The sequence below is a fragment of the Hypanus sabinus genome, chromosome 20 (assembly GCF_030144855.1).
Source record: "Hypanus sabinus isolate sHypSab1 chromosome 20, sHypSab1.hap1, whole genome shotgun sequence".
Lineage (NCBI taxonomy): Eukaryota > Metazoa > Chordata > Chondrichthyes > Myliobatiformes > Dasyatidae > Hypanus > Hypanus sabinus.
In genome coordinates, this window is record NC_082725.1 from 20,728,805 (window position 1) to 20,754,601 (window position 25,797).

The 25,797-nt window shown below is 40.7% G+C and overlaps 1 protein-coding gene across 9 annotated transcripts in view; it reads right to left on the bottom strand.

Annotated features, from left to right (window-relative positions):
• nek11 (NIMA-related kinase 11) overlaps window positions 1-25,797 on the bottom strand; it is a 307,189-nt gene that overhangs the window by 196,438 nt on the left and 84,954 nt on the right. For 8 of the 9 annotated variants that reach the window (XM_059945210.1, XM_059945211.1, XM_059945212.1 and 5 more), the window contains one exon: window positions 8,562-8,727. The exons of the other annotated variant lie outside the window; for it this stretch is intronic. In XM_059945210.1, the coding sequence (XP_059801193.1) occupies window positions 8,562-8,727 (166 nt within the window). The remainder of the gene's footprint in view (window positions 1-8,561; window positions 8,728-25,797) is intronic. 9 annotated transcript variants of the gene reach the window in all.

A 25,797-nucleotide genomic window follows, 5' to 3' on the forward strand; every position in this document is an offset into this window, starting at 1 on the left:
TGAGAAATACTGATGAGGGTATTTCCTAATCAGATCAGCAAAAAATAATCTCAGAAACACAGAGGAGCAAAGCAGTTCGGAGGTTCAAGCACGCAAATCACAAACCTAGTGAATTGATTTGAAATGTAATCAAAATGGCTGATGGGAAGTTGTCTTCTATTGCGAAGGAGTTGTAATTCAGAAGTAAGGAAGCCAACTTTCAGCTGCATGGAGTCTCATTCAGAACCCATCTGGAATACTGATTCTGTTTTGCAGGAGACCTACTCTTCTTGGAAATGGCAGGATAGGGAAGTCAGGGTGCAATTTCTCACAGACGATTGACGTATTTTTGATATTTTAGTAAAGAGTTAAAAGTAGACACCATTCAGTTAAGATGGAAGTTGATGTTCTAATGGGAGCTGGACTGCTGCCACTATTGTTACTTTTTATATTAAAGTGATCTGGATCCAGGAATTAGAAGTTCATAATCAGAACTTGGCTTCTTATACAAAGTGGATTGAATCCGGATCAAATTCAGATTCACTTGTCACATGTACATTGAAACACAGAGTAAATGTGTCTTCTTCACTCACCACTAATCTGAATTGATTCTTCAACCAACAGACTCATTTTCTAAAAAACTTTACAGCTCATGTTTTCAGTTTTCACTATTGCTATTTATTTGCACAGTTACCTTTTGCACATTAGTTGTTTGTCAATCTTTGTATAGTTTTTCATAAAACTCTATTCTACTTCTCTTTCTTTTCCTGTGAATGCCTGCAAGAAAATGAATTTCAATGTGGTATACAGTGTGCAAAAGTCTTAAGCACATATACAGTTTATACAGCTAGGACGCCTAAGAATTCTTCACAGTACAGGTTTCACCCACTATGTGAAGGTAGAGCGTTCCTATGAAACTGTTCATAAGCCAAAATGGCGTAAAGCGAAGAAGCAATTACCATTAATTTATATGGGAAAAATTTCTGAGCGTTCCCAGACCCAAAAAATAACCTACCAAATCATACCAAATAACACATAAAGCCTAAAATAACACTAACATATAGTAAAAACAGGAATGATATGATAAATACACAACCTATATAAAGTAGAAATATTGTATGTACGGTGTAGTTTCACTTATCAGAACTGGGAAGACAGCGAGCCAAAATCGATTCGGAGAAAAAAAATTGGCACGTACACCCATGCGCACACAACTGTCCACACAAGGCTTCACGGTCATTGTAGTCTTTCTTGGGGTAAACACACGTATAAAGCGGGCGTCTTTTTTTCGTAAAAGTGAAAATACTCTTTGGTTAGCCAAAACAGGTACTAATGTAGGTCTTTGGTAACAGCTAGTGTTGGAAAAACGGGAGCCACCTGTACTTCATTTGTCAACGTGGAGCGGAGAGCGAGTTTGTAAATCTGGCGGGAGCAAGTGATGTTGGGAATGGCGAGGATGCAGTACCACGGGAGGGGTGTGGGACAGATGGCAGAGAAGGAGTGTCAAGGACGGGGTTGGTGTCAGTGTAGACACACCCAGTCCTGAGACACCAGGCAAGATCATTTGATTCTAAACAATTGTTTTATTGATAATTACAGAATGCCTTTCTGATGCTTCTAGCTCCCTCCCCTCTCCCTTCACCTTTTCCCAAAAATGACTCCACTCTCCCTGCCTCCTTCCACAGTAGTGATCCAGATCTGAATTGGGTTTATCATCACATTTGTCATGAAATTTGTTTTGTTTCTGTGGCAGCAGTACAGTGCAATACAGTGCACCCTAGCTACGTATACACACCTCAGAGTTTTAATTTCATTTTTTGAGATACAGCACCAAATAGGCCCTTCTAACCCTTCGAGCCACACCACCCAGCAATGCCCAGAATTACTCCTAGCCCAATCACAGGACAATTTACAATGATCAATTAACCTACCAACCAGTAATAAACTGTGAGAGGAAACTGAAGCACCCAGAGGAAACCCACGCGGTCACAGGGAAAATATACAAACTCTTTACAGGCAGCGGCAGAAATTGAACCTGGGTCGCTGGTGCTATAAAGTGTTGTGCTGACCACTACACTACCGTGCCACGCAGTACTTTTGCACAGTACTATATGCAGATTTTGATAATAGATTTACTTTGAGTTTTGAAAAGCAGTTTGCATTTGCGCAGCACTTAACACATAGCAAAACGTTTCAAGGTGTTTCACAACATCTCGCAAGATCCAAAGGAATGGCAGAAGAGTCTCAAGGGATTGACTGAGTATCCCACGATTCCAGTGCTCCGTGGATCAGCCATAAAGGAATAGGTAAATAAATACCTGTATTGCTTAACATTGGTTCAGTGGAAACCAATCCTAGATGTGAAAGTTGTGGTTGTACTGCCAAGACCAGAACAAATTGAAAGTAGTACTGCCTTCTAGATGAAAAATTACATCCCGTCTGCATTGTAAATTGATTCAAAGAGGATTGACAGCCAGTATTCGTCAATATTTACCCCTTGGACAAAAGGAAATTGACTATCTGGCTTATCGTGTTGCAGCTGTGGAAGCTTGCCATAATCAAATTGGTTGGCATATTTCTTCTGTGAAACAGCGACAATAGGTATTGGCTGTAAAGCACCTTGTACAGTCTTGAATGACTGCATAGAAGTATTCATTTCTTGAATAATAGAAAAAATACCTAAATATATCATAAATATATGGGCTCTTTATTTTTTGCAATGTTACATTTCAGGTTCCATACCTTAGTTCAATTCTATTTAACTATGTTTCTCCAGTAAGGCCTGGGAATTGGCTCTGAGATATGAAATTAAGCAGTCATTATAAAGTGAGCCTTTTTTTGCCTATATTTTTGAGCCTATTCTTATTAAATTTCTTCTTCACTGAGCAGCCTCTACTGAGCAGCACACACAAATACACAACAGATATTCTTCAAAGTTGAGTTATGCATAATAAATAACAAACTCCACCAAGATGTTTAAAGAAATCATTTCTGTACATAGATTCACTCAGTGAACAGTACCTTTCACTGGAATTCAGAAGAATGAAGGGTGGCCTCATTGAAACCTATCGAATGGTGAAAGGCCTCGAAGGAGTAGATCTGGAGAGGATGTTTCCTATGGTGGGAGAGCCTAAGACCAGAGGACACAGCCTCAGAATAGAGGGGTTTCTTTTAGAGTGGAAATGAGGAGGAGTTTCTTTAGCCAGAGAGTGGTGAATCTGTGGAATTTTTTACCATAGGCAGCTGTGGAGGCCAAGTTACTGGGTATATTTAAGGCAGAGGTTGTTAGTTTTGATTGTTCAGGGCATGTAGGGATACGGGAAGAAGGCAGGAGATTGGGGCTGAAAGGAAAAATGAATCAGCCATGATGAAATGGCAGAACAGACTTGATGGCCAAATGGCCTAATTCAGTTCCTATATCTTATGGTCTTAACAACAAAACAAATGGTGGTGTCCCACGAAACCTGGATCTTTCTGATTACCTTCAGTGAAAAGATCCCGAGAGGTGCGTTATAAATCTTTAACCTAGTGATTAAAGAGATCAGCTTTATTTGTCACATACAGTGAAGTGTGTTATTTGCATCAATGACCAGCACAGTCCAAGGACTCATTTGAGGGCAATCACAAGTGTCACTACACTTCTAGTGCCAACATATGATGCCCACAACAAACACTAACCCGTATGTCCTTGAAATGTGGGAGGAAAGCCGAAGACCTGGAGGAAACCCACATGGTCAGGGTGAGAACATACAAACTCCTTACAGACAGTGACAGGAATTGAACACCAATCACTGGTGCTGTATGACATTACGCTAACCACCATGCTACTGTGGTGCTACCTGATTATTGGACAAATAATAATAGTCAATTACCAAAACAAGAGCTGGGGAATTTAAATTTTGATAATTAATTAAATAAATCTGGATATTTTAAATTTTTTTAGAACATCATTACTGATAACCATCAAATTGTCATAAACCCTATCTATTTCATTAATGTTTTTTTTTTATTAGCAAAGGGAATCTTTCACCCTTAACCTGGCTGGCCACACTTCAAGGACAATTGAAAATGGGCAACAGATGCTGAACTTCATCATTCTATTTATTGAGATACAGCGCAATTCCTGCTCTTCGAACCATGATCCCCCGGTTTAATTCGAGCCTATTCACAGGACAATTTACAATGACCTCTTAACCTACCATCGGTATGTCTTTGGACTGTGAGCACCCACACAATTATGGGGAGAATGTACAGGCGGCGATGGGAAATGAACCCCAGTGGCTTGTACTGTAAAGCATTATGCCAACCACTACACTACCATGCTGTCCAGCTTGCCAAGGGCATGCCATGTCCCACAAAAGAATAGAAGTTTGTAAATGAGAAAAGTACAACTTTCAAAGAAGTAACTTATCTGCTAACTCCAACAATAATAGCATGGTTGGGTTCAACACCATAAATAAAGTCAATTTTAAAACAACCTAAAATGGGATTGACTCAGGGCCATGTGGAGGAGTTAAATCAGACTTCAGCACTTCTGGTAGCAATGATAACTGACTGTGTAGGTGTAAGTGACAGATGGTTCAGCACGAGAAAAGATGGAATTTCATTGTTGGCATTTAATGACCAATGGTTCCTCCAACTCAAACTTCACAGCTCCTAATTATTAGCCAATCATTGAAGTCTATTCATAAAACATATTACCATCCACCATACCAACCATCACTGCAACATGCCATAAGATTGTCCATAGTGAGAAGCCATTAACAGAGACGCTCCACAGTGCCAAAGATGAGATTCCTGATGGAAATCAATTCTGACAAACCAGCAATACGTTTTCATTATGTGGTGGGAAAATAGCTTTTCCTGACTCTTTGCATTATTTTCACTTTGAATAAAATAGAGTTTGCTGCATTCACACCTTCTCCACTTATTTACTACGAGAATAGCGTACTTTTGTAGGGTAATTGAAAACTGCATAGCTAGTGTCGAAAGCAAACTATCTTCAACTCAAAAGAAATTTTGCTCCATTGTGTAGAAGTACAATAGCTCATAATAAAACAAAGAGAACCAAAGCAGTATATTCAGCAAATGTTTCTCAACCCTCAGCTCAACATTTTTGCTGGATATCTCCAAACGAATTTTACCCTTATCCAAGAGTGTGAGAAATAAAACTCGGCATACACTATTCACCCCTCTTCTCCTGCTCTTCAATTCTATAAGATAAAGGCTTATTCTATAATCAAATTCACGTCTTTTGTCCATTTCATATCAATTCGGTAACACTAACACCCCACCCCCACAACTCAATCCTGAATATAATCAGCAATTGAACATCCATCTCTGCTGAGGGTTGCCAACTCCAAAGATTTACGACCTCACAGAGAAGAAATTGCTTCTCACTTTGAAAAGATTAGACACTTTAACTTGCATCTAAAGTAACTAGTAGTTTAAAAAAAATCTTTTTGACGGCTGGTTATGTTTTGTAACTCCGGAAACTAAACTGAAAGAAAAACACAGGAGCCGGAGATACTCATGTATGTTAGTTTTTCTTTCATGAAGTGGTCGCATATTGTGTAATGATGTACTGTATGCCATTCACAATCTTTTACATATAACATAATGAGTTATGTAAACTACAAAGAATGCTTACTCAAACAATATATTCACAATATTACTCAAGTATTACTGAAATATTAAATACACAACAATCCTCCCTGCTCCCTTCAACTCAATATAAAATGCACCTCAGCTCACATACATAATGAACAGAATTCCACTCTAGTCACACTCTTTTCTTCAGCTGTCCATCAATTTTCGATGATGAGGCCTGGGCAAGGTTGTATGGAAGACCAGCAGTTGCCCATGCTGCAAGTCTCCCCTCTCCACGCCACCGATGTTGTCCAAGAGAAGGTCAAGGGTCGATACAGCTCGGCACCGGTGTCATCGCAGAGCAATGTGTCGTTAAGTGCCTTGCTCAAGGACGAAACACACTGCCTCAGCTGAGGCTCAAACTAGCGACCTTCAGATCACTAGACCAATGCCTTAACCATCTGGCCACGTGCCAAGTCACATATATGACATATGATACAACTATTTTATAGATGTCCACAGCATAGTGAATTTTAGATTGTCACATTGAGGCCTAAAGACTTAAGCACTGTGAATGATTTCTTACTCTTGTGGGATGACATATTTCCTGACAAGGAGGTCACTCTGCTTGGAAGGGGGGATTTGTGGCTGTGAAACAATCTCTGGTTCTGGGGCCTTTTCCATGGTGATTATAAGAGTTGAGTCTGGGACTGCAAGAGATAGTTTTGACAGCTCTGGACAGCTTTCTGCCAAGTCATCTGTAGATGGGTAGTACGGTGCAGATGTAATATGTCATATTCCATTCATTTTCAGGAATGATTGAAACTGTTCCATAACAAACTCTAATTAAAACACAAAATGCTGTCTGGCCTACTGAGTTCTGCCAGCATTTTGTGTTTTTATTTATTTCCAGCATCTGCAGATTCATTCGTGTGCTATAACAAACTCTGGTCGGTTGTCAATAACTAAATGTTCTGGAACACCAGTTCTTGAGAAAGGGCTTTGCAACACACCAACAGAGCGCAAGGCTGTAGAGGAGGAAATTGGGAACACTTCTAATGCTGGAGGAACTCAGCAGGCCAGAGAGCAACTATAGAAAGGAGTAAACAATCAGTGTTTCCAGCTAAGGCCTTCAATCAAGACTGGGGGAAAAGATGAGAAGGAGGGGGAGGGGAGAAGAAATACAAGGTCGTAGGTGAAAGGTGAAACTGGGAGAGGGAAAGGTATGAAGTTAAGAGCTGGGAAGTTGATTGGTAAAAGAGATAAAGGGCTGGAGAAGGGGGTATCTGATAGGAGAGGACAGAAGGCCATGGAAGAAAGGGAAGGGAGAAGAGCACCAGAGGGAGCTGATGGGCAGGTAAGAAGATAAGGTGAGAGAGGGAAATGGACAAGGAAGTCACATAGGCACCGTATCTGGATCATCTCTGCCATAATAGGGAGTCTTCCGATTTTCAATAGGGAGAATACATCAAGGAGTGTCCACTTTTGTAAATTGTTCAAGTGTTTCCTTTTCCAAGGATAAATGACACAATCCAGCAACATTTCCATGATTGGTTGTCCCCTTGAATTTGACCTTGTAGTTGCGTCCTCCAAGAAACAGAGCCCACCTCTGCATCATGCTGCTGCTGTTAGGGGAACACCACTCTGTGGATTGAAAACGGGCAGTAGTGGCCGACGATCAGTAATGAGCATAGCCTCTCTCCCATACAAGTACCGGTTGAAATGTTTTACATCACAAACCAGGCTCGAGACCTCTGTCAACCTGTGCATAAATTTTCCCTGCAGAGGTAAAGGAACGTGATGCAAAGGCTATGGGGTGCTCACCTCCATCATTCATAACATGTGATGAGGCAAGCTGAAGTTTCACTAGACGATGTGGATCATAATGTGTCAGTGCAGAGTCTGATGTCACCATTTCCTTCACCCTTTGGAAAGCCATCTCACACTGCTTTGCCCATTGCCATTCCTTTCTGATCTGTGGTAATACGTTCATAGGGTGGAACACAATAGCCAGGTTTGGCAGGAACCTGTGAAAGTCACAGACAAATCCTAAAAAGGACTGCAAATGTGACACATATTTTGGCCTCGGGGATCCACCACTGCATGACTTTTCTTGTGTATTGCTTGTGCGTCAATGGTGCAACCACAGTAAGAATTCACACATGTTGCAAAGTGCTCTGAGTCGATAATCTTGTAATCTTTCGAACACTGTTTGAAGATTTTGGAGATGTTCCTTGCCAACCTTACCAGTAACAACGACCTCATCCAGGTAACACTGGACAACACCTGGTCCATAGTTTTCTGCCAGAGTGCAGTTGCAGATGCTATTCCAAAAATCAGCCCATTTTACCGATAAAGCTCTCTGGGAGAGCTTACAGAATTACAGAATCAATTTTGTTGCACTTAAACACTTAGCACGACTTAAATGCAAGAAATCAGATTTCAGCAGTCTGAATTAAATAAGCAGTAACCTCCACTCACTCCTAATTCTGCCTCATTATAGCACATTCTTTTTAAAAGACTAACCTTCTGCAGTAACGTATCTTGCGGCTAAAATTGATGAAGCAGAGTGAAATATCGATGAAATATCCAATGTGTTGTTGAGTGGAGAGGGGTAAGAGGAAAGTTACATTTGCTCAAGACAGCTTTTATTAGCTGCCAAAGCTAAACATGTTTCCTTCCTATACTCTCAACAAATTTCTTAAATTTCTAAAAAAGGTTTGATTACTAGTGGGCTTGATGTTTCATACATTGTATATCAACTGAACTGCAAAGGTGGTGGTGCACCCTTTTACTGGGACTCAAAATATCACAGAAAACTTTGGATCCAGTCCAAACACTGTAATGTTTGAGACAACAACACATAGCCAAATAAACACACTGAAAAGGTGGCACTTTAAATGAACCAATTGTGCTTTTTCTCCCCCGCGCATAAATCTAAATACACTGGAAACATTACAGTACTTCTCTAGGCTTGTTTATTAATTGCTCACCTCACAGTATTCTGTAATGATGCAAAAACTGAATTGCTCTACAAAGCTGGAGTAGAACTTAACAATTGCTGGATGGTCAAGCTTCGAGAGCAGCTGTGCTTCCAAATTAGCCTGTACCGTCTCATTTGGCTCCAGATTCCCAACCGATATCTCCTTTAAGACTTTTCTACAAAAAAAATTAATAAAAGAAAGGAACATAAATTTTCTTTGGCAAAGATATGGGATAGTTAAAATTTATCAACACGTATCTGGGGAAATTGATCAAAAGTGTTTGGGATTAAGAGATTTTTTTTGTTGTTTATTTTTTATTGAAGCTCATCATCAAACAAACATTTCCATAAGATGTATTTTAGATATTGTACATACATATCATTTATTCATATTTGCCACAAATCTCCACATAATATTTATCTGAGGTATACACTTAAAGAAAAGGGAGGAAAGAAAGAACAAGCAAAAGGAGAAAATGATGTACAAGTAGGGAGTGATCTTTTTTTTACAACATATTCATTGATTTGTGAAAATAAAATCAGGTCTATGAGTTATTATGTAGTTAAACCATTTTTCCAATATGAATCAAATTGTTCCAGTTTATGATTAACAGATGCTATAATGAATTAACTGGTGTAAAGGATGACAATTTGCCACTGCTAAATCGTACCTCAAAGTAACACAACCGTAAAATTCTCAATGAGAATATGATTCATGATATACCAAAGCAAATGACCACCATTTTCCGAATACTCCAACCGCAGGTTAAAAGGCCAGTTTTAGTGATGTTGTTTTGGGTGTAAAATTCAGTGGATTCTGATTAATTGGGACACATCGGGACCAGTACATTTGGCCCAATTAAACGGCTGCCCCACTTAGCTAAAGTTTCAAGGAAATTGTTGAAAAGGTATAAAAAGACTAACTGAGCAACAAATTATGTATTTAAATGAAATGCAGAAGAAATTAGAACGCTACCAATACTACTAGAGTACCACAAAACTGTGTATTAGTCCCTAATATTTCTTGACAGAGGAACTCATCTGCCATGTTCTTTTGATTTAACTGTAATCAGCACAGACTCCAAGTGCAAATAATGGACTGCACTCGCACAATGCTTCTGGTGACAGCATCCTCAAAATCTTTAACTTTCAAATTTAACATTCAAGATGATTGTCGATACCTTCAAATTCTTCGTAGTTCCTAACTTGTTGAAATAGTGAAATCAATTCATTTTCACCAACCCTTGCCGGAATCTCCAAGCCTGAATGCTTGAAACTGCAGTGAGCAAAACACTTCTGAGCTGTCTTAATGTTTATTTCTTGCCAACTATCAATGACAAAAATCGCTCTTTTTTTAATTCAAACACATGCATCTGATGCTATTTAAAAACTGTTCGCTCTGTTAGTGTCGAAGTGCATGTGACAGATGCTAGTTAGAAGCTGTTCAGCAACAGTCTCTTGTCCCATTTAAGTAGCATGGTGTCCCAAATAAAGACACAGAATCCTGATTATTTTCTCAATTAGTTTTTGTTCTTTAAAAGTTGTCACAAATAATTCGTTGCCCTGATTAACTAATGGTCCAGTTAAACAGAATCCACTCTGTTAGCCAGTGCACCAGGGATAGCTTCGTCATTCTATACAATATTACATCCTGGGATCTTTAACAACCACTGAAGTAGACAAGGCCTCTTCCAAAGGACAACACCTGCATCGGTGCTGCTCTCTGTACCTTGTTGATGCACTATCTCCACGAGTTCAATTGTATTTCTAACCTGCTGACTCAGAGGGACATGCGCTACTACCTTGTAAGGGAGAGCCTCAGGGCCAAAATTTCCAAATTTCCCCCTTCGACCCCTCAAATTATCATTTTGGCGGCTATTTTCATTTAAAATGCACATTTGAAAAGAGACAAGGACGCATTAGAGCTTACAATCATGGAACAAAAATCATTCAGAAAGTTGTCATCCATTGATTTCATTGACAATGTAATGGCTAATGAGGGGAGAGGGCAGAGCAGCAAGAACAGAGATGACTGGAGTGCAGAATACCAACAAAGGGCATTGGGATGAGCTCACAGTGGGTGAAATCAGGAGGATGGACTGTTTGAGTGATTGAACCTGGGGGTGATAAAGGCACAAACAAGGGTTCCAACAATGGCCTGAGACAGAGGAAAGGATATTCATGGATGCTGATGCTACTGAAGAAAGGACGGGTACTTTTCCAACAGGGCAGAGAAGTAGTTAACAAACAGTCAATGCGAGGAACTCAGCAGGTTGAGAAGAATCCATGGTGTGGGAAGGAATTATGGGGTGAAAACCTACATCGCAACAAAAGGGCATTTAAGCTACCCAATACTAAACTACCAAAAAATGATTTAAACATTATCTAAAATATCACCAGCTCTTAACCCAGGCATGGATGGAGAACGTGCAAGGGAGCCGGCCGGATTCGAACTCCGGACCTCTTGCCCTAAAGTCCAGCATTGATGCCACTACGCCACCAGCCGGCATAGAGAGATAGATAGACAAATAAATAGACAAGTAGATAGACAGATAGATAGACCACCAATTTCAATAAAGTGGCACTGAAGTCATAATAAGAAACACACTGTGAGCCTGTTCACATGAGAAGGAATTGCAAGGGAATTGAGTGACATGGTGATCGTGCGGGATTGAAGTCAAGGGTTAATCATGATCTCAATGAATTGAGGAGTATCAGACTTACCATTTTATGAAATGAAAGTGTATAATCCCTATATGGAAATAAATTCAGCATCGAATATCTTGGGAGGATTTAAAACTGCAATCCACCATTTGGAAAGTGATGGGCACATTCCAATCCATCACCATTGAGCACATCTACAAGGGCCACTGTCACAAGAAAGCATCATCAAGGACCCGCACCATCTCTTCTCATTGCTGCCATCAGGTAGAAGGCACAGGATCCTTAAGTTCAGTGACAGCTGTTAGCCTTCAACCATCAGGTTCCTGAACCAGCACAGATAACTTCACTCCCTTCCACAGTGATCGGATTCCACAAATTATGGATTTACATTTAAGGATTCTACAACCCATGTTCTCAGAATAATTTATTCACTTATTTGTTTCTTTTTTTATTTGCACGGTTCGTCTCCTTTTGCAATTGGTTGTTTGTCAGTCTTTGTGTGTAGTTTTTCGTTGATTCCATTGTATTTTGCTGTTTCACTGTGATGCCCATAACAAAGTGAATCTCAAGGTAGTATATGGAGACATTTACATACTTTGAAAATAACTTCACTTTGAATTTTGACTTGGATAATGGATCTAATTCAATTGCTCTTTACCTGGTATCTTCGCTCTAATCAAAACTCATGATGTTCACAATTACTCTTGATCATTGGTACTCTGCATCTACTGTGTCTTTTTTTCAGTCTTGAATTCCTTTCAAACTGAAAACTACCATAACTGAAATGTATCCTAGAAAGTAATCTTCAATTAATAGAGTCAGAAAAACAGAGATACTTGATCTCAACTATCGGAGGTGCTGGATATAACACACATGCTAAGAAATTCTTCTCAGTAGATCGGTTTCTCATGTTGAAACAAACACATGTCTCTCTCCCCATGTTTATTAGGATGTCTCTTGATAAGTTACCTTTCAGACTTGCATGTCAGTCCACCTTTCCTGCCCTCAGCTCTACCATCTGCTGCCCTACTGATGTGGTTCCCATCCCCATATCACTCTAGGTTAACTGACAGGAAGCAGGGTAAGGAGATGCAGATCACTTCTAAGTTGAGATGCTAAGATTTGTGGGCTGGTGCCTTGATCCCCAGCTAGTGAATCTTGCTCAGTGATTTGGACTAGAGAACCAACTGGTGTACACCCAAGTTTGCTGATGTTACAGAAGTTGGTTGCAAGCGCAGGCTGTGAAGGCAATGCAGATAGGTTTTAAAGGTGAATAGGCAGTCTCAATGAATGGCCATTGATAAAATAGATGGAATAAAAAACAATTTAGTCAACAAAACAGAAAGATGGAGTATTGACAGATACAGATTCAGAATTTAAATGGCAAAGGGATTCAAAGTATTTGTATTTAGAATGCCCTGAGTAAACAAATTACAGAAAGTTAATGTGCAGTTACAGCAAGCAGGAAAAAAGGAGAAGGGTGTATGATGCACCATCAATAACTCACACTGAGACGTAAGGCGAGATATCGGCTTTTATTGACTGGAAGAAGGAACCAGGAGTGAGTGTCCATCATACTATGTCCTGGAGACTGAGGCCGAGCGTCAGGCCTCAGATCGCCTTTATACAGGGGCCTACAGGAGCAGTCAGCAGGGGGCGTGTCCAGACAGGCACATAGTTCACCACAGTGTATTAGTCTTTTTTTGCAAGGTTACTAAGTACCAGACTAAAGATGTCTTACTGCAATTACATAGGACCCCAGTGAGACCAAACCTGGAAAATTACATCTTTTTCCAGTGCCCCAAACTAAGGAGGACATATTTATATTATTGGGAATACAACAAGATGTCTCCAAATTCATTCCTTGGAGAGCAAGGAGAAAAGATCTACTCTGTTGAGTCTCAGAGAATGAGGGACGATCTTACTGAGAAAATGTCATCGTTATTAGACTTGACAGAAAATGTGCACCAATGTTTCCTGGGTAGGAGTAATTAGAACTCGGGATCATAGACTCAAACAACAGGTTGGCCATACAGAGGCAAGATGAAAGTAAGAAAGTACTTCACCCAGACATGAATGAACTTTTTGAATTCCATCACTAAAGAGGGCTGCGGACACTGAGTCACTGAGAATCTTCATAACAGAAATCAATCTGGGTATCAAGGGATATAGGTTTAGTGCAGGTAAATGAGGATGAGGGTAAGAGATCAGTCATGGGTTCCAGTCCTACCGCCTCTGATGACAAGGCACTCTTTTCAACGTGGAACAGCAGCCCAGTGGTTGCTGCAGAGCCAGCAATCACCGATCGCAGTTCGAATTCCACTACTGCCTGTTAGGAGTTTGTATATTCTCCTTTCATGGGCTTCCTCCCACGTTTTAAAGATGTACGCCTAGGGTTCGTGATTTCCGATGCTACGTTGGTGCCAGAAGCACGGGGACACTTGCAGACTGACCCCAGCATGATCCTCACTGATTTGATTTGATACAAGCGATGCATTTCAATGTATGTTTCGATACACACTTGAAAAATAGAACTGATCTCATCTTTTTATGCCTCTTCTTTAATCTTCGAGAAGGAAAAAAAAGCAGATAATGGAAGCCAATAACGAAAACAGAAAAAGCTAAAGACACTCAGAAGATTATACTATATCTGTGGAGAGAGAAACAGAGTTAATGTTTCTAGTTAAAGACCTTTAAGCCTTTTATATATTTCTGCATCAGACTTCTGTATATTGTTGCACCAGGTGAGATGTGCAGCTCTTATTTTAATTGATTCACTACTGCTGAAGCTTATTTTTGTTGGAAAATAGATTGTCTATCCCTCTTCTCCACAATCTCCCGATAGCACATTGGGCTGGCGGTGTGAAGGTTAATAGCAATGTTGCCATGGTAACGTGTCCAACAAGTCATTGACCTGGTTGTATTGAGAAGGCTTAGGGAGCAAGTCAGAGATGCTATGTAACACTGCAATTCTCTTTGTATGAAGAGCAGATCCTTCCACCAGCACCCCACACCCCACCCCAAAGTAAAGCATGCATTGCAATAACTACAATCAGATCAAGAAAAGCTTGTATTTATAAAGGTTTCTTTTTAATGTGTTTTTATTATTCATTGGTTATGCATGCCACTGACAAGACCAGCTCTGGTTCGGTATATTTATACATACACCCTTGAAGAGGGACCGCACGACAATATATCCCATTTTCCAGACTAACACACTAGGGCCAGGCCAAGATCAGAATAGCAGACTTGCCTCTCCAAAGGCAAGCCTCATTGAACCAGGTGGATTTTTTTTAACAACAACCCAGTAGGTTCACATTCCCCACCTATTGCCCTTAGATTTTATTACAGCTTTACTTAAATTACGTGAATTTAAATCCCCCAGCAGGATTCAAACTCACATCCCGCATCAGCAGACCTGCTCTCCATATTCTAAACCTAATACATAGTGCACCACATACCATGAATCACTTAAAATATGCTAAATTTTCCCCATGCAGATAATAATTACATATACATTTAGGACCACCCTCTTGATTCCACCTATCACCTTCTAGCCAGCCTCCTTCCCCTCCCCTCCCCTCCACTATTTTTACACTGGCATCTTCCCCCTTCCATTTCAGTTCCGAAGAAGGGCCTCAGCATGAAACATCAGCTGTTTATTCATTTCCATAGACGTTGTCCGACCTGCTGAGTTCCTCCAGCATTTTGTGTCCGTTGCAATATATATTCAAGCAAATAAAGGTGGGGGTGTAGGGGGTGGAAATCACCAGCTTGTTCAATGAAGTGAAGAAAACTCCACAGAGTAGAAATGGTTGGTATTCAGGCAGCATTCTTGCTTTGTTCCCTGCTTCTCAACCAGGCATTCTTTCTTTCTTTCTTTCTTTTTTTTTCTATGGGGCAGTTAGGGGGGAGGGGTTAAGGGGAGGGGGTATGGGTTATATACATTGTTTTTTCATACTTTGTAATCATTTAAAAATGCAATAAAAAATTATTAAAAAAAAAAATGGTTTACCCCAAAGGAGAGAACAGCTAAATTGTAAGCAACCAGAGACTAATTAACATGAATCCACAAAGTATACCTGAAATAATGAAAACAAACCACCAGGAACTTATTAAGTAAAAACACAAAATACTGGCAGAACTCAGCAGGCCAGACAGCATCTACGGGAGGAGGTAGAGACAACGTTTCGGGCTGAAACCCTTCATCAGGAGTGAAGTAACATGGGATGGTCAAGGGGGCATAAGAAGTGTGGGGAGGGATAAAGTAGAGAGCTAGGAAGTGATAGGTTGGAGGGAAATGGGCTAGGGGGAAGGTGGAGAATTATGGAAAATAAAAGAGAAAGAAAGATAGGGCTGGGGGGAGATTACAGTGAGGGGGGAAAAAAAAGAGAGAAAGAGAACCAGACTGAAATAATAGATAGGGATGGGGGTAAGGGGGGGCAGGGGTATCAACGGATGTCTGTGAGTTGGATGTTCATGCCGGCAGGCAGGAGGCTACCCAGGCGGGAGATAAGGTATCGCTCTATTGACCCGCGTGTGGCCTCATCTTGACGGTAGAGGAGGCCATAGACAGACATGTCGGAGTGGGAGTGGTTTGTGGAATAAGAAGTGTGGCCACAGGGAGATCCCGCCACTGCTGGAGGACTGAGCGCCGGTGTTCGGCAAAACGGTCTCCCAGTCTTATTAAGTATTTCATTTAAAGGGATGATAAATAAGGTGTGGAATTGGACAGATATTACCAGCATTATTTTTACAACAAATGAAAAAGGTGATTAATAGATGAAGTTTTATACCCTTTAATTGAATAGTAATTCCTATTAGAACACCATTAATATAGCATTTACACTGAAATACTCAGAAGAATCATTAAAATATAAAATATATAGATCTTGTGACCCCAAACATACACTTGCTAACTACATGACCATATTATCAGCTCACTGCCAATTACCTAGACTTACAAATCACAGTAAGTCCATATATGGCATTGATTAATTATTGTTAATGGTTCCGACCAACATGGATCAGTCACATTGTGCACTGGCCTGACAACTGAGCTGTTCATTTTAAATTCATATGTGATAAACATGATTTATCATATTTTATAAGTTTTATTTAATGAATTAAGTTCAAGGAATTTAGAAGGAATGGTGGGGGGGGTGGGGGGGGTGGGGGGAATCTCAATGAAACCTATTGAATGTTGAAGGGCCTAGATAGGGTGGATGTGGAGAGGATGCCTCCTATAGTGAGTGAGTCTAGGACCAGAGGGCACAGCCTCAGAATTGAGGGATGTCCATTTAGAACAGAAGAGACAAGGAATTTCTTTAGCCAGAGGGTGGTAAATCGGTGGAATTTGTTGTGGAAGCCAGATCATTGGGTGTATTTGAAGTGAAGGATGATAGGTTCTTGATTACTCAGGGCATGAAAGGTTACGGGGAGAAGGTAGGAGATTGGGGTTGAGAGAAAAAGTAGATCAGCCATGATGAAATGGCAAAGCAGACTTGATGGCCAAATGGCCTAATTCGGACTTGATGGGTTAAATGTTCTTATAGTCATAATTGTTTTTAAAAAAGGCCCATAAACCAGAGATCAAATATAAATAATTGGTTGGATTTATAAAGCAAGCAGAATACCCGATACAACTCCCTAAACACAGTTAGATTATGTTGTCCAAGGGTTATCTATTTAAATAAGCAAATCACTATTCCAACCATTAAAAACAGAACCATCAGAATCACCAGTATGTGTCGTGAAATTTGTTAACCTAGCAGCAGCAGTTCAGTGTAACATAATATAGAAGAAAAAAAAGTTAAAAAAATAAGTAAATCAATTACAGTTGATGTATATTGAATACATAAAAAAATCACACAACACAGAAATAACATATATTAAAAAAGTGAGGCAGTGTTCACTGGTTCAATGTCCATTTAGGAATCAGATGGCAGAGGGGAAGAAGCTGTTCCTGAATTGCCAAGTGTGTGCCTTCAGCTTCTGTACCTGCTGTTTGATGGCAATGCTGAGAAAAGGAGCTGGGGGTTCCCTAATAATAGACACTGCCTTTCTGAGACACCGCTCCTGGAAGATGTCCTGGGTACTTTGTAGGCTCGAACCTAAGATGGAGCCATCTAAATTTATGACCCTCTGCAGCTTCTTTCGGTCTTCTGCAGTAGCCCCTCCATACCAGACAGTGATGCAGCCTGTCAGAATGGTATATTCATAGAATTTTTTGAGTGTTTTTGTTGACATACCAAATCTCTTCAAACTCTTAATGAAGTATAATCGCTGCCTTGCCTTCTTTATAACTGCATCAATATGTTGGGACCAGGTTAAGAGATCTTGACACCTGGAAACTTGAAACTACTTACTCTTTCCACTTCTGATCCCTCTGTGAGGATTGGTTTGGGTTCCTTCAACTTACCCTTCCTGAAGTCCACAATCAGCTCTTTCTTCTCACTGAGGTTGAGTGCCAGGTTGTTGCTACGACACCACTCCACCAGTTGGCATATCTCACTCCTGTATGCCCTCTCGTCACCACCAGAGTTTCTACCATCAATGATTTTATCGTCAGCAAATTTATACATAGTATTTGAGCTATACCTAACCACAAAGTCATGGGTATAGAGAGTACAGCACTGGGCTAAGCATACACCTCTAATTTGTACCAATGTTGATCATCAGCGAGGAGGAGATGTTATCATCAGTCCACACAGATTGTGGACTTCCAGTTAGGAAGTTGAGGATCTAATTGCAGAAGGAGGTACAAAGGCCCGAGTTCTGTAACTGATCAACCAGGATTGTGGGAATGATGGTGTTAAACGCTGGGCTATAGTCGATGAACAGCATCCTGACATAGGTGTTTGTGTTGTCCAGGTGGTCTAAGGCCGTGTGACGAGCCATTCAGACTGCGTCTGCCATTGATCTACTGTGGTGATGGACAAATTGCAGTGGGTCCAGGTCCTTGCTGAGGCAGGAGTTCAGTCTCGTCATGACCAAGCTCTCAAAACATTTCATCACTGTCAATGTGACTGCTACTGGCACTCACATCATCAGGCTACACTGGACATTTTTAGCTAATTCTTCAACTAGAGTAAAGTGGATAAATAAATAAATTCTCACTGTCCCCTGCCTCAAGGAGGTCAAATTTTCAAAACATAATGGAAAATAAAATCAATCTTTGGTCAATATGTTAAGTCACGTGTAAGGGAAGGATACAGTATCTGGCATCAGTTGTACTCAACTCTGTACATTTAGTTGCCTTGATTTCAATGGGATATATTGTCAAGAGTTAAACACACCTTCTGGGTAATGACTTTGTACTACTGAGGTGAAGCAATAAAATTTGGGAATGATTAAGTGGCCATAAATGGAGGATGGATGTAGGTTGGAGAGATTACACATACATGAATTTGTTATTCAAAAGGGTTACTTATGTAAAGGGGGTTTCTTCTTTTTTCTTTGTTACTGTTGGGAAAGGGTTTCTTTGTTTTGTTAAGAGCAGGAATGTTTCTTTGTTGCGAGGGAGTGCTGGAAGCTTGTTTGTTAAAATTTACTGATAACGAGAATGGTATTCCTTTGTAAACCAAATGGGGATTAATGTTCTTTCTTCTGAGTCTGTAAGCTTTTGTTGACGGGCTTTTGGGGAGATCGGCACGAGGGGGTCGAGAGAGAGGACACAATGCTGTAAGCTGGGCGAGGATCGGACTCCAAGCGGGGGTCCGAGGTCGGGAGGTACTCCGAGGAGGGGGGATGAAGCTAGATGTGCTTGGCTGACCACTCAGAGGGTCCTGAGCTGTGAGTCGAGGAGTTCGGAGGGGATCGAATGGTGGCCAAAAGACTTCAGAAATTGAGCTCCAACGGTTGTGGACGAAGTGGTTTAGACTTTGATAAGTTTGGCGCCTTTTCTTTATTTTTTTTTTCTCTTCATATATACTGTATCGTTATTAATCACTTAGTTATAGTAACCTTTATAAATTGTACTCATTTAATTGCATATGGTGCACTGTCTGTTTTTGGGCGAGGCGGGAACATCACACAGCATCCACACCAGCTGATTACCCAGTTTGGCGGAGCCGAAGGCTGCTCCCCCTAGACGAGAACGAGCTTGAGCGAGCCTGAGGTGACCCAGGGGGTTACACTTATTAAAAATCAAAACGTTATTGAGTTGTTTTGAATTAACATAGGCTATTTTTCCTTTTAATACCAGCACTGCCCAAGAGAACCAATTAGAAAAGACACTAGCATATGCAAGACTTCACCAGACACAACCCCATTTGTGTGCTTCTGGGCTAATGGTTTTAACTTTTTCAGCAAGAGATAGTTTACTTTTCCTTCGAAGAAATCCTGAAACTTGACAAACAATTCTTGCTGTATAGCTAAGACAACCTGTCATAAGGCTCAGGAAGTTGTGGCTCCAAGTCCTATTGAAGATACGAAGACAAAAATCTAGGCTGAGACTTGAGTTCAGTAACCATGGAAAGTGCTGCCATCAATGTTGCAGGCTTTGTTAATTTGAGGCCCACTCTGAGTAATCACAAGGCAGAAGAGTTAACCCTACTGTTCTGATCCATAATGTAAAGTAGAATTATCATTATCTAGAAGAGTTTGCCATCCAAACTAGCTACCTCATTGTTTGTATTACAACAAAGAGTACAAAAGAGTATCACTGTCTACAAAGTGATTTGGGGCTGTGAACACTACTGTGGAAAAGCAAGCCTCTCTGTTACAACTTACCATGAGCAGCTGCAACTGTTGAATGAATCCAATAGCTTGGATATGAATTCAAAGCTGGCTTCAATTGCTTTTCCTAAATCTAAGAAATGTTATTGGAGCCAACAGACATGGTGATCTTTCAGCATTTAAAAACATTACAAAATATTATGCAGGCCTGGATTCTACAAATATATTCTTTAAAAAGGATCTTTTCAACTGGGAGGTAGCAGAGGAGAGGCAGAGATAGTGAGTTCCTGGAGAATCAGCAGAAATTGATAGTACTGAGGTACCAACGTTTACAAAAAAGTCGATAATAGATAAAGAGTGATTTGTTCTGTGTATTCTAAAGGGAGACAACTTTTAGAATCTAAAGACAGTTGTGGAAAATTTGGGGAGAAAGTTGGACAGATACAGGAAGAAATAGCAGAGGTAACAGAAATTATAATGCAGGGTTCACTTGATCGAAAGTTATTTTGGAGAAGAAAATGCAGCGAATGTACTTAATTTCTGTTATCCAAGGGAAGACAAACTCATTCTCGGTAATTACATTCAAATTAACATGACCTCTAAGTAATATTTTTTAATCTTGATTTGAAGATGGCAAATTTGTTCACAAGGTGGAAACCAAGAGAAAGAGTTAAGTAAAGATTTGCTTGGGGCAGGTAGCTGGGGTCCATTGAGACCTTCAATGGAAATATTTCCTATTTTGTGAACCTCAGTGATGTGGAGACCAGATTTGGAAAAGTGATATCAAAATTGCAATCAATAGGAGGCTTTGGAGAATAAATTGAAGAATAAGAGCCAGTGATATCGGCAAGGTGCAATAGCTGGCAGACAAAAATCTGTCATTAAGTGTAGAGTAGCAATATACTGTAGCCTTTTCATTGCAAAATATATTCCCAAGGGGACAAAACTAAGATTTTAGAGATGGAATATTGGAAAGATGAGATGCAGAAGGCACTGTGAACAACAAATCAAAATGATAGTGGCAGAAGAAAATCTAACAAAATAGGGAATATTGTAGAACTTGCAATTTATAAAAGTCATAATTTAATGATAAAAGTTGTCAAAATTTACCTGATCACAATTAGAGAATAGTACAGTGGGCATAAGGGAGTATGTCAACAATGGTGACTTGGCATTTCACCGACTTTCAAAAATTTCCACAGATTAGAGATCATTCTAACTGGTTGTGTCACTATCTGGTATGGAAGGGCCACCTCACAGGATCAGAAAAAACTAAAGTTGTAAATTCAGGCAGTTCAGTCATGGGCACTAACCCGTGTCGACAGGTGTGTCAGAAAGGCAGCATCTGTCATTAAGGACCTCCATCACCCAGGACATGCCCTTTTCTCATAGTTACCATCAAAAAGGAGGTACAAAAACCTAAAAACACACACACTTAACATTTTCGCAATAGCTTCTTCCCCTCTGCCATCAAATTACTGAATGGACAATGAACCCACGAACACCATCCAACTAAATTTTCTCTCTCTTTTTACACTACTTATTTTATTTTTTGTGTATTTCTTATTGTAATTTATAGTTTTTATTTTATCATTATGTATTGCAATGTACTGCTGCTGCAAAGCAACAGATTTCATGACATATGTCAGTGATATTAAACCTGATTCTGAAGTAAATATTTTGCAATAGACACAATTCGCTACAATGATGATTGGCATAAGGAACTAGAAATACTGGGAACATTTAAATTCAAGAAGATCATGAACAAATTTGGTTGAAGTAGTTGCAAACTGGGAAGATACAGGACAAGATTATTCCTTTGACTGAGAGTTAACATCAATATAAACTAAATGCATCAGAGAGTAAATTAAGCCATTTATCAGGGAGGGTTATGAGGTAATGGAATGGACTATAGGAGTCGGGATGAAAGTGGGAACAGATCCATATGCAATAATAGGAAAAATAATTGCTACATAGAGGATAAAAAACATGTAAATAGTGCAATCATAGAGAACCACTGTTTGACAGATTAAGACAAGTGGATTTTGTCAATCAGCCTAGCCTCCCTTCAATTCTTATATGATTAATTGCTCTTTTATTTCTCTCAGCCTGACAAACACAGCAACAGATCAGATCACTCTCTCACTTGTTTCCAAGTGAAATAACATCTATCAGGAAAGTGGACTGGCCACTTTTTTTTAGGTTCAACTTTATTCAACATATATATTTACATGTTTTAGGAATTTGCTGAGGTGTGTGGGCAAGACATGCAACAAGAACCAACAACATTCAACAATTATAAGGAGTAAAGAATTCTATAAAAAATGAAAAAGTTAGAGGTTGGAGTACAGATATGGAATAAAATGTAGATACATAAATACCAGCGTGTATTTACAATGTTAACAGCATTATAAAAAGAAGTTTAAAATGTTTACACTGTGTGCAGTGATGGGGAGGGGGAGAGTAATAGACAGAGGGGGTGGAGAACTAACTAGAGTTGTTGATCAGATTGGCCGCCTGAGGGAAGGAACTTCTCAGATGGCATGAAGTCTTTTTTCTTTTAATAGTCCTATAGTGATTTCCAGAAGGAAGCTTCCCAGTGACATGCATGCCTAACTTTCTCCCCCACTGAACAAACACACCTATCGACATAATTTTTCATGCAACATTGATTTCTGCCCTTTCTAACACAACATGAAACTTTTGTGTACTAATTGTGATCACTGCGTAACAGAGTACAACTATGAGAGGGAAGAGTGGATGGATAAATTGATTATTTCCTCCTCCCTCACTTACATACATTGTTTGGTTGCTATGGGAATGTTTTTAGGAGCCTTGTGTGATCGATGTGCACAAAAAAGTGTCAGCAGCCCAGATCAATCCAGCTTGGTCCTGCAGGGAACCATGCAGGTCCCACTTAGCCAACCTTCTGGGTCTCAACCCAGAATGGCTTCAATTGAACTGAATGGAATTGAATTGACTTTATTTCTTGTAACCTTTACATACATGAGGAGTAAAATTCTTTACATTACGTCTCTGTCTAAATGCGCAATGCGCAATCACAGTAATTTATAATAAATAGAACAGTCAATGTAACATAGAAATACATTCAAATCAGCTTGAGTTAATCAGTCTGATGGCCTGGTGGAAGAAGCTGTCCCGGAGCCTGTTGGTCCTGGCTTTTATGCTGCAGTACCTTTTCCCGGATGGTAGCAGCTGGAATAGATTGTGGTTGGGGTGACTCAGGTCCCCAATGATCCTTCAAGCCCTTTTCTCTCACCTGTCTTTGTAAGTGTCCTGAATGATGGGAAGTTCACAACTACAGATGCGCTGGGTGTCCGCCCCACTCACTGCAGAATCCTGCAATGAAGGGAGATATAGGTCCCATACCAGGCAGTGATGCAGCCGGTCAGGATGCTCTCAATTGTGCCCCTGTAGAAAGTTCTTAGGATCTGGGGGCCCATACCAAACTTCCTCAACCATCTGAGGTGAAAGAGATGCTGTTGTGCCTTTTTCACCACACATCTGGTGTGTACAGACCACGTGAGGTCATCAGTGATGTGGATGCCGAGGAACTTAAAGCTGTTCACCCTCTCACCCCAGATCCACTGACGTCAATTGGGGTTAGGCCATCTCCATTCCTCCTGTAATCCACAACCAGCTCCTTTGTTTTTGCGACATTGAGGGGGTTGATTTCCTGACACCACTGTGTCAGAGAAATGACTTCTTCCCTGTAGGCCACCTCATTATCGTTTGAGATTAGGCCAATCGATATAGTGGCGTTAGCAAATATAATTAGCAGATTGGAGCTGTGGGTGGTGACACAGCCATGGTATACAGGGAGTAAAGAAGGGGGCTTAGTACACAGCCCTGAAGGGCACCTGTGGTGAGGGTCAGAGGGGCAGAGGTGAGGGAGCCCATTCTTACCACCTGCTGGCAATCTGACAAGAAGTCCAGGATCCAGCTGCACAAGGCAGGGTCAAGGCCAAGAACTCTGAACTTCCTGTTGAACCTGGATGAAATTACGGTGTTGAATGCTGAACTGTAGTCTAAGAACAGCATTCTCACATAAGCATCCCTCTTCTTCAGATGTGTAAGGATGATATGTATAGCAGTGGCTTGTCTTGTCTTGTCAATTGGTTGTATTGGTAGGCGAATTGCAGGAGGTCCAGTTTGGGTGGTACAGCAGATGTAGGCCCTGACTCTTGTGCCTCCTCTTTAATTGTAGCAATGAGAAGAGGGCTTGTCCTGGGTGATGGAGTCCTTAACGATGAATGCTGCCTTTTTGAGGCATCACCTTTGAAAGTGCCCATGATGGAGCCTGCAGGCTTTACAACTTTCTGCAGCTTTTTATGATCCTGTGCAGTGGCCTGTCCATACCTGGAGGTGATGCAGCAAGTTGGAATGCTCTCCACAGTATAGTTGCAGAAATTCGCAAGCGTCTTTGTTGCCATACCAACTCTCTTCAAACTCCTAATGAAGTATAGCAGCTCTCATGTCTTCTTTGTAATTGCATCAACGTTTTGGGCACAGGATTGATTCTCTGAGATGTTGTCACCCAGAAACTTGAAACTGCTCACCTTTTCCAATTCTGATGCCTCAGTGAGGACCGGAGTGTGCTCCTCCGACTTCCCTTTCCTGAAGTCCACTGTCAACTCCTTGGTCTTACTGATGTTGAGTGCAAGGTTGTTGCCTTGTGACATCACTCAACCAGGTGATCTATCTCGCTCCTGTACACCAGGCGACATTGGATGTACGGCAACTCTGGCAGGGCCTGCAAGACATTACTTCCTGCAAAGCGAAACCCAATAGCATGAATGGCAGCGATGCTTCACTACCAAATGAACTCAACACCTTCTATGCCCGCTTTGAAAGGGAGAACAACTACAGCTGTGACCCTGTGATCTCCATCTCAGAGGCCGGTGTTAGGCTGTCTTTAACGAGAATGAGCCCTCGCAAGGCGGGAGGTCCCAATGGAGTACCTGGTAAGGCTCTCAAAAGCTGTGCCAACCAGCTAATGGGGGTATTCAAGGACATTTTCGACCTCTCACTCCTACGGGCTGAAGTTCCCACTTGCTTCAAAAAGTAATGCCCAACAATTTTTCATAATTGAATATTTACTCTAAAATGATATTTTCATCCTTGACGGTGAATCCTTTCTAAGTCAGAATTCAACCACAAATAATTATTCTGAATCTTTTTTTTAAGTTCTGTTATCATTTCAATTTGGTTTGTATAATTATCCTTTTGCTTGTTGAATTCCTCCTGCCTTTCATCATTTTCTTTATTCCTCCTCTCACCAACCTTCAATATCTTATGTTGTCCAATTTTAGTGGAAGATGCCACCCAGAAAATATGACTGCTTTGCTCTCCGCTGACACTGCTTGGTGCCCACTTCAAGTGTTTTCCTTTTATTTGCATTTCAGATTACTGGCAATTCTTGCCTTTTTCTCAGTCCTTAAATGGTTCCCTCATACAGTAAGATGGACTCTTGACTTTAGTATCTAAGACAGGGGCTGCATGGTAGCAGCGTGGTCAGCATAATGTTTTACAGTGCCAGCTGTAAGACAGGAGTTCAATTCCCACTGCCGTCTGTAAGGAGTTTGCAAATTCTGCCCATGACAGCATGGATTCCCTCTGGGTGATTTGGTTACCTCCAACTTTGCAGCGATGTACAAGTTAAGGTTAGTAAGTCTTGGGCGTGCTATGTTGGCACTGTAAGCCTGGCAACACTTGCAGACTGCCCCCAGAACACTGCGTTTCCCACCGCTCTGTGTAAGGAGTTTGCAAGTTCTATCCATGACCACATGGGGTTCCTCCGGGTGCTATGCTCTCCTCCAACTTTCCAACGATCTACGAGTTAGGGCTAGTAAGTTGTGGACATGCTGCATTGGCACTGAAAG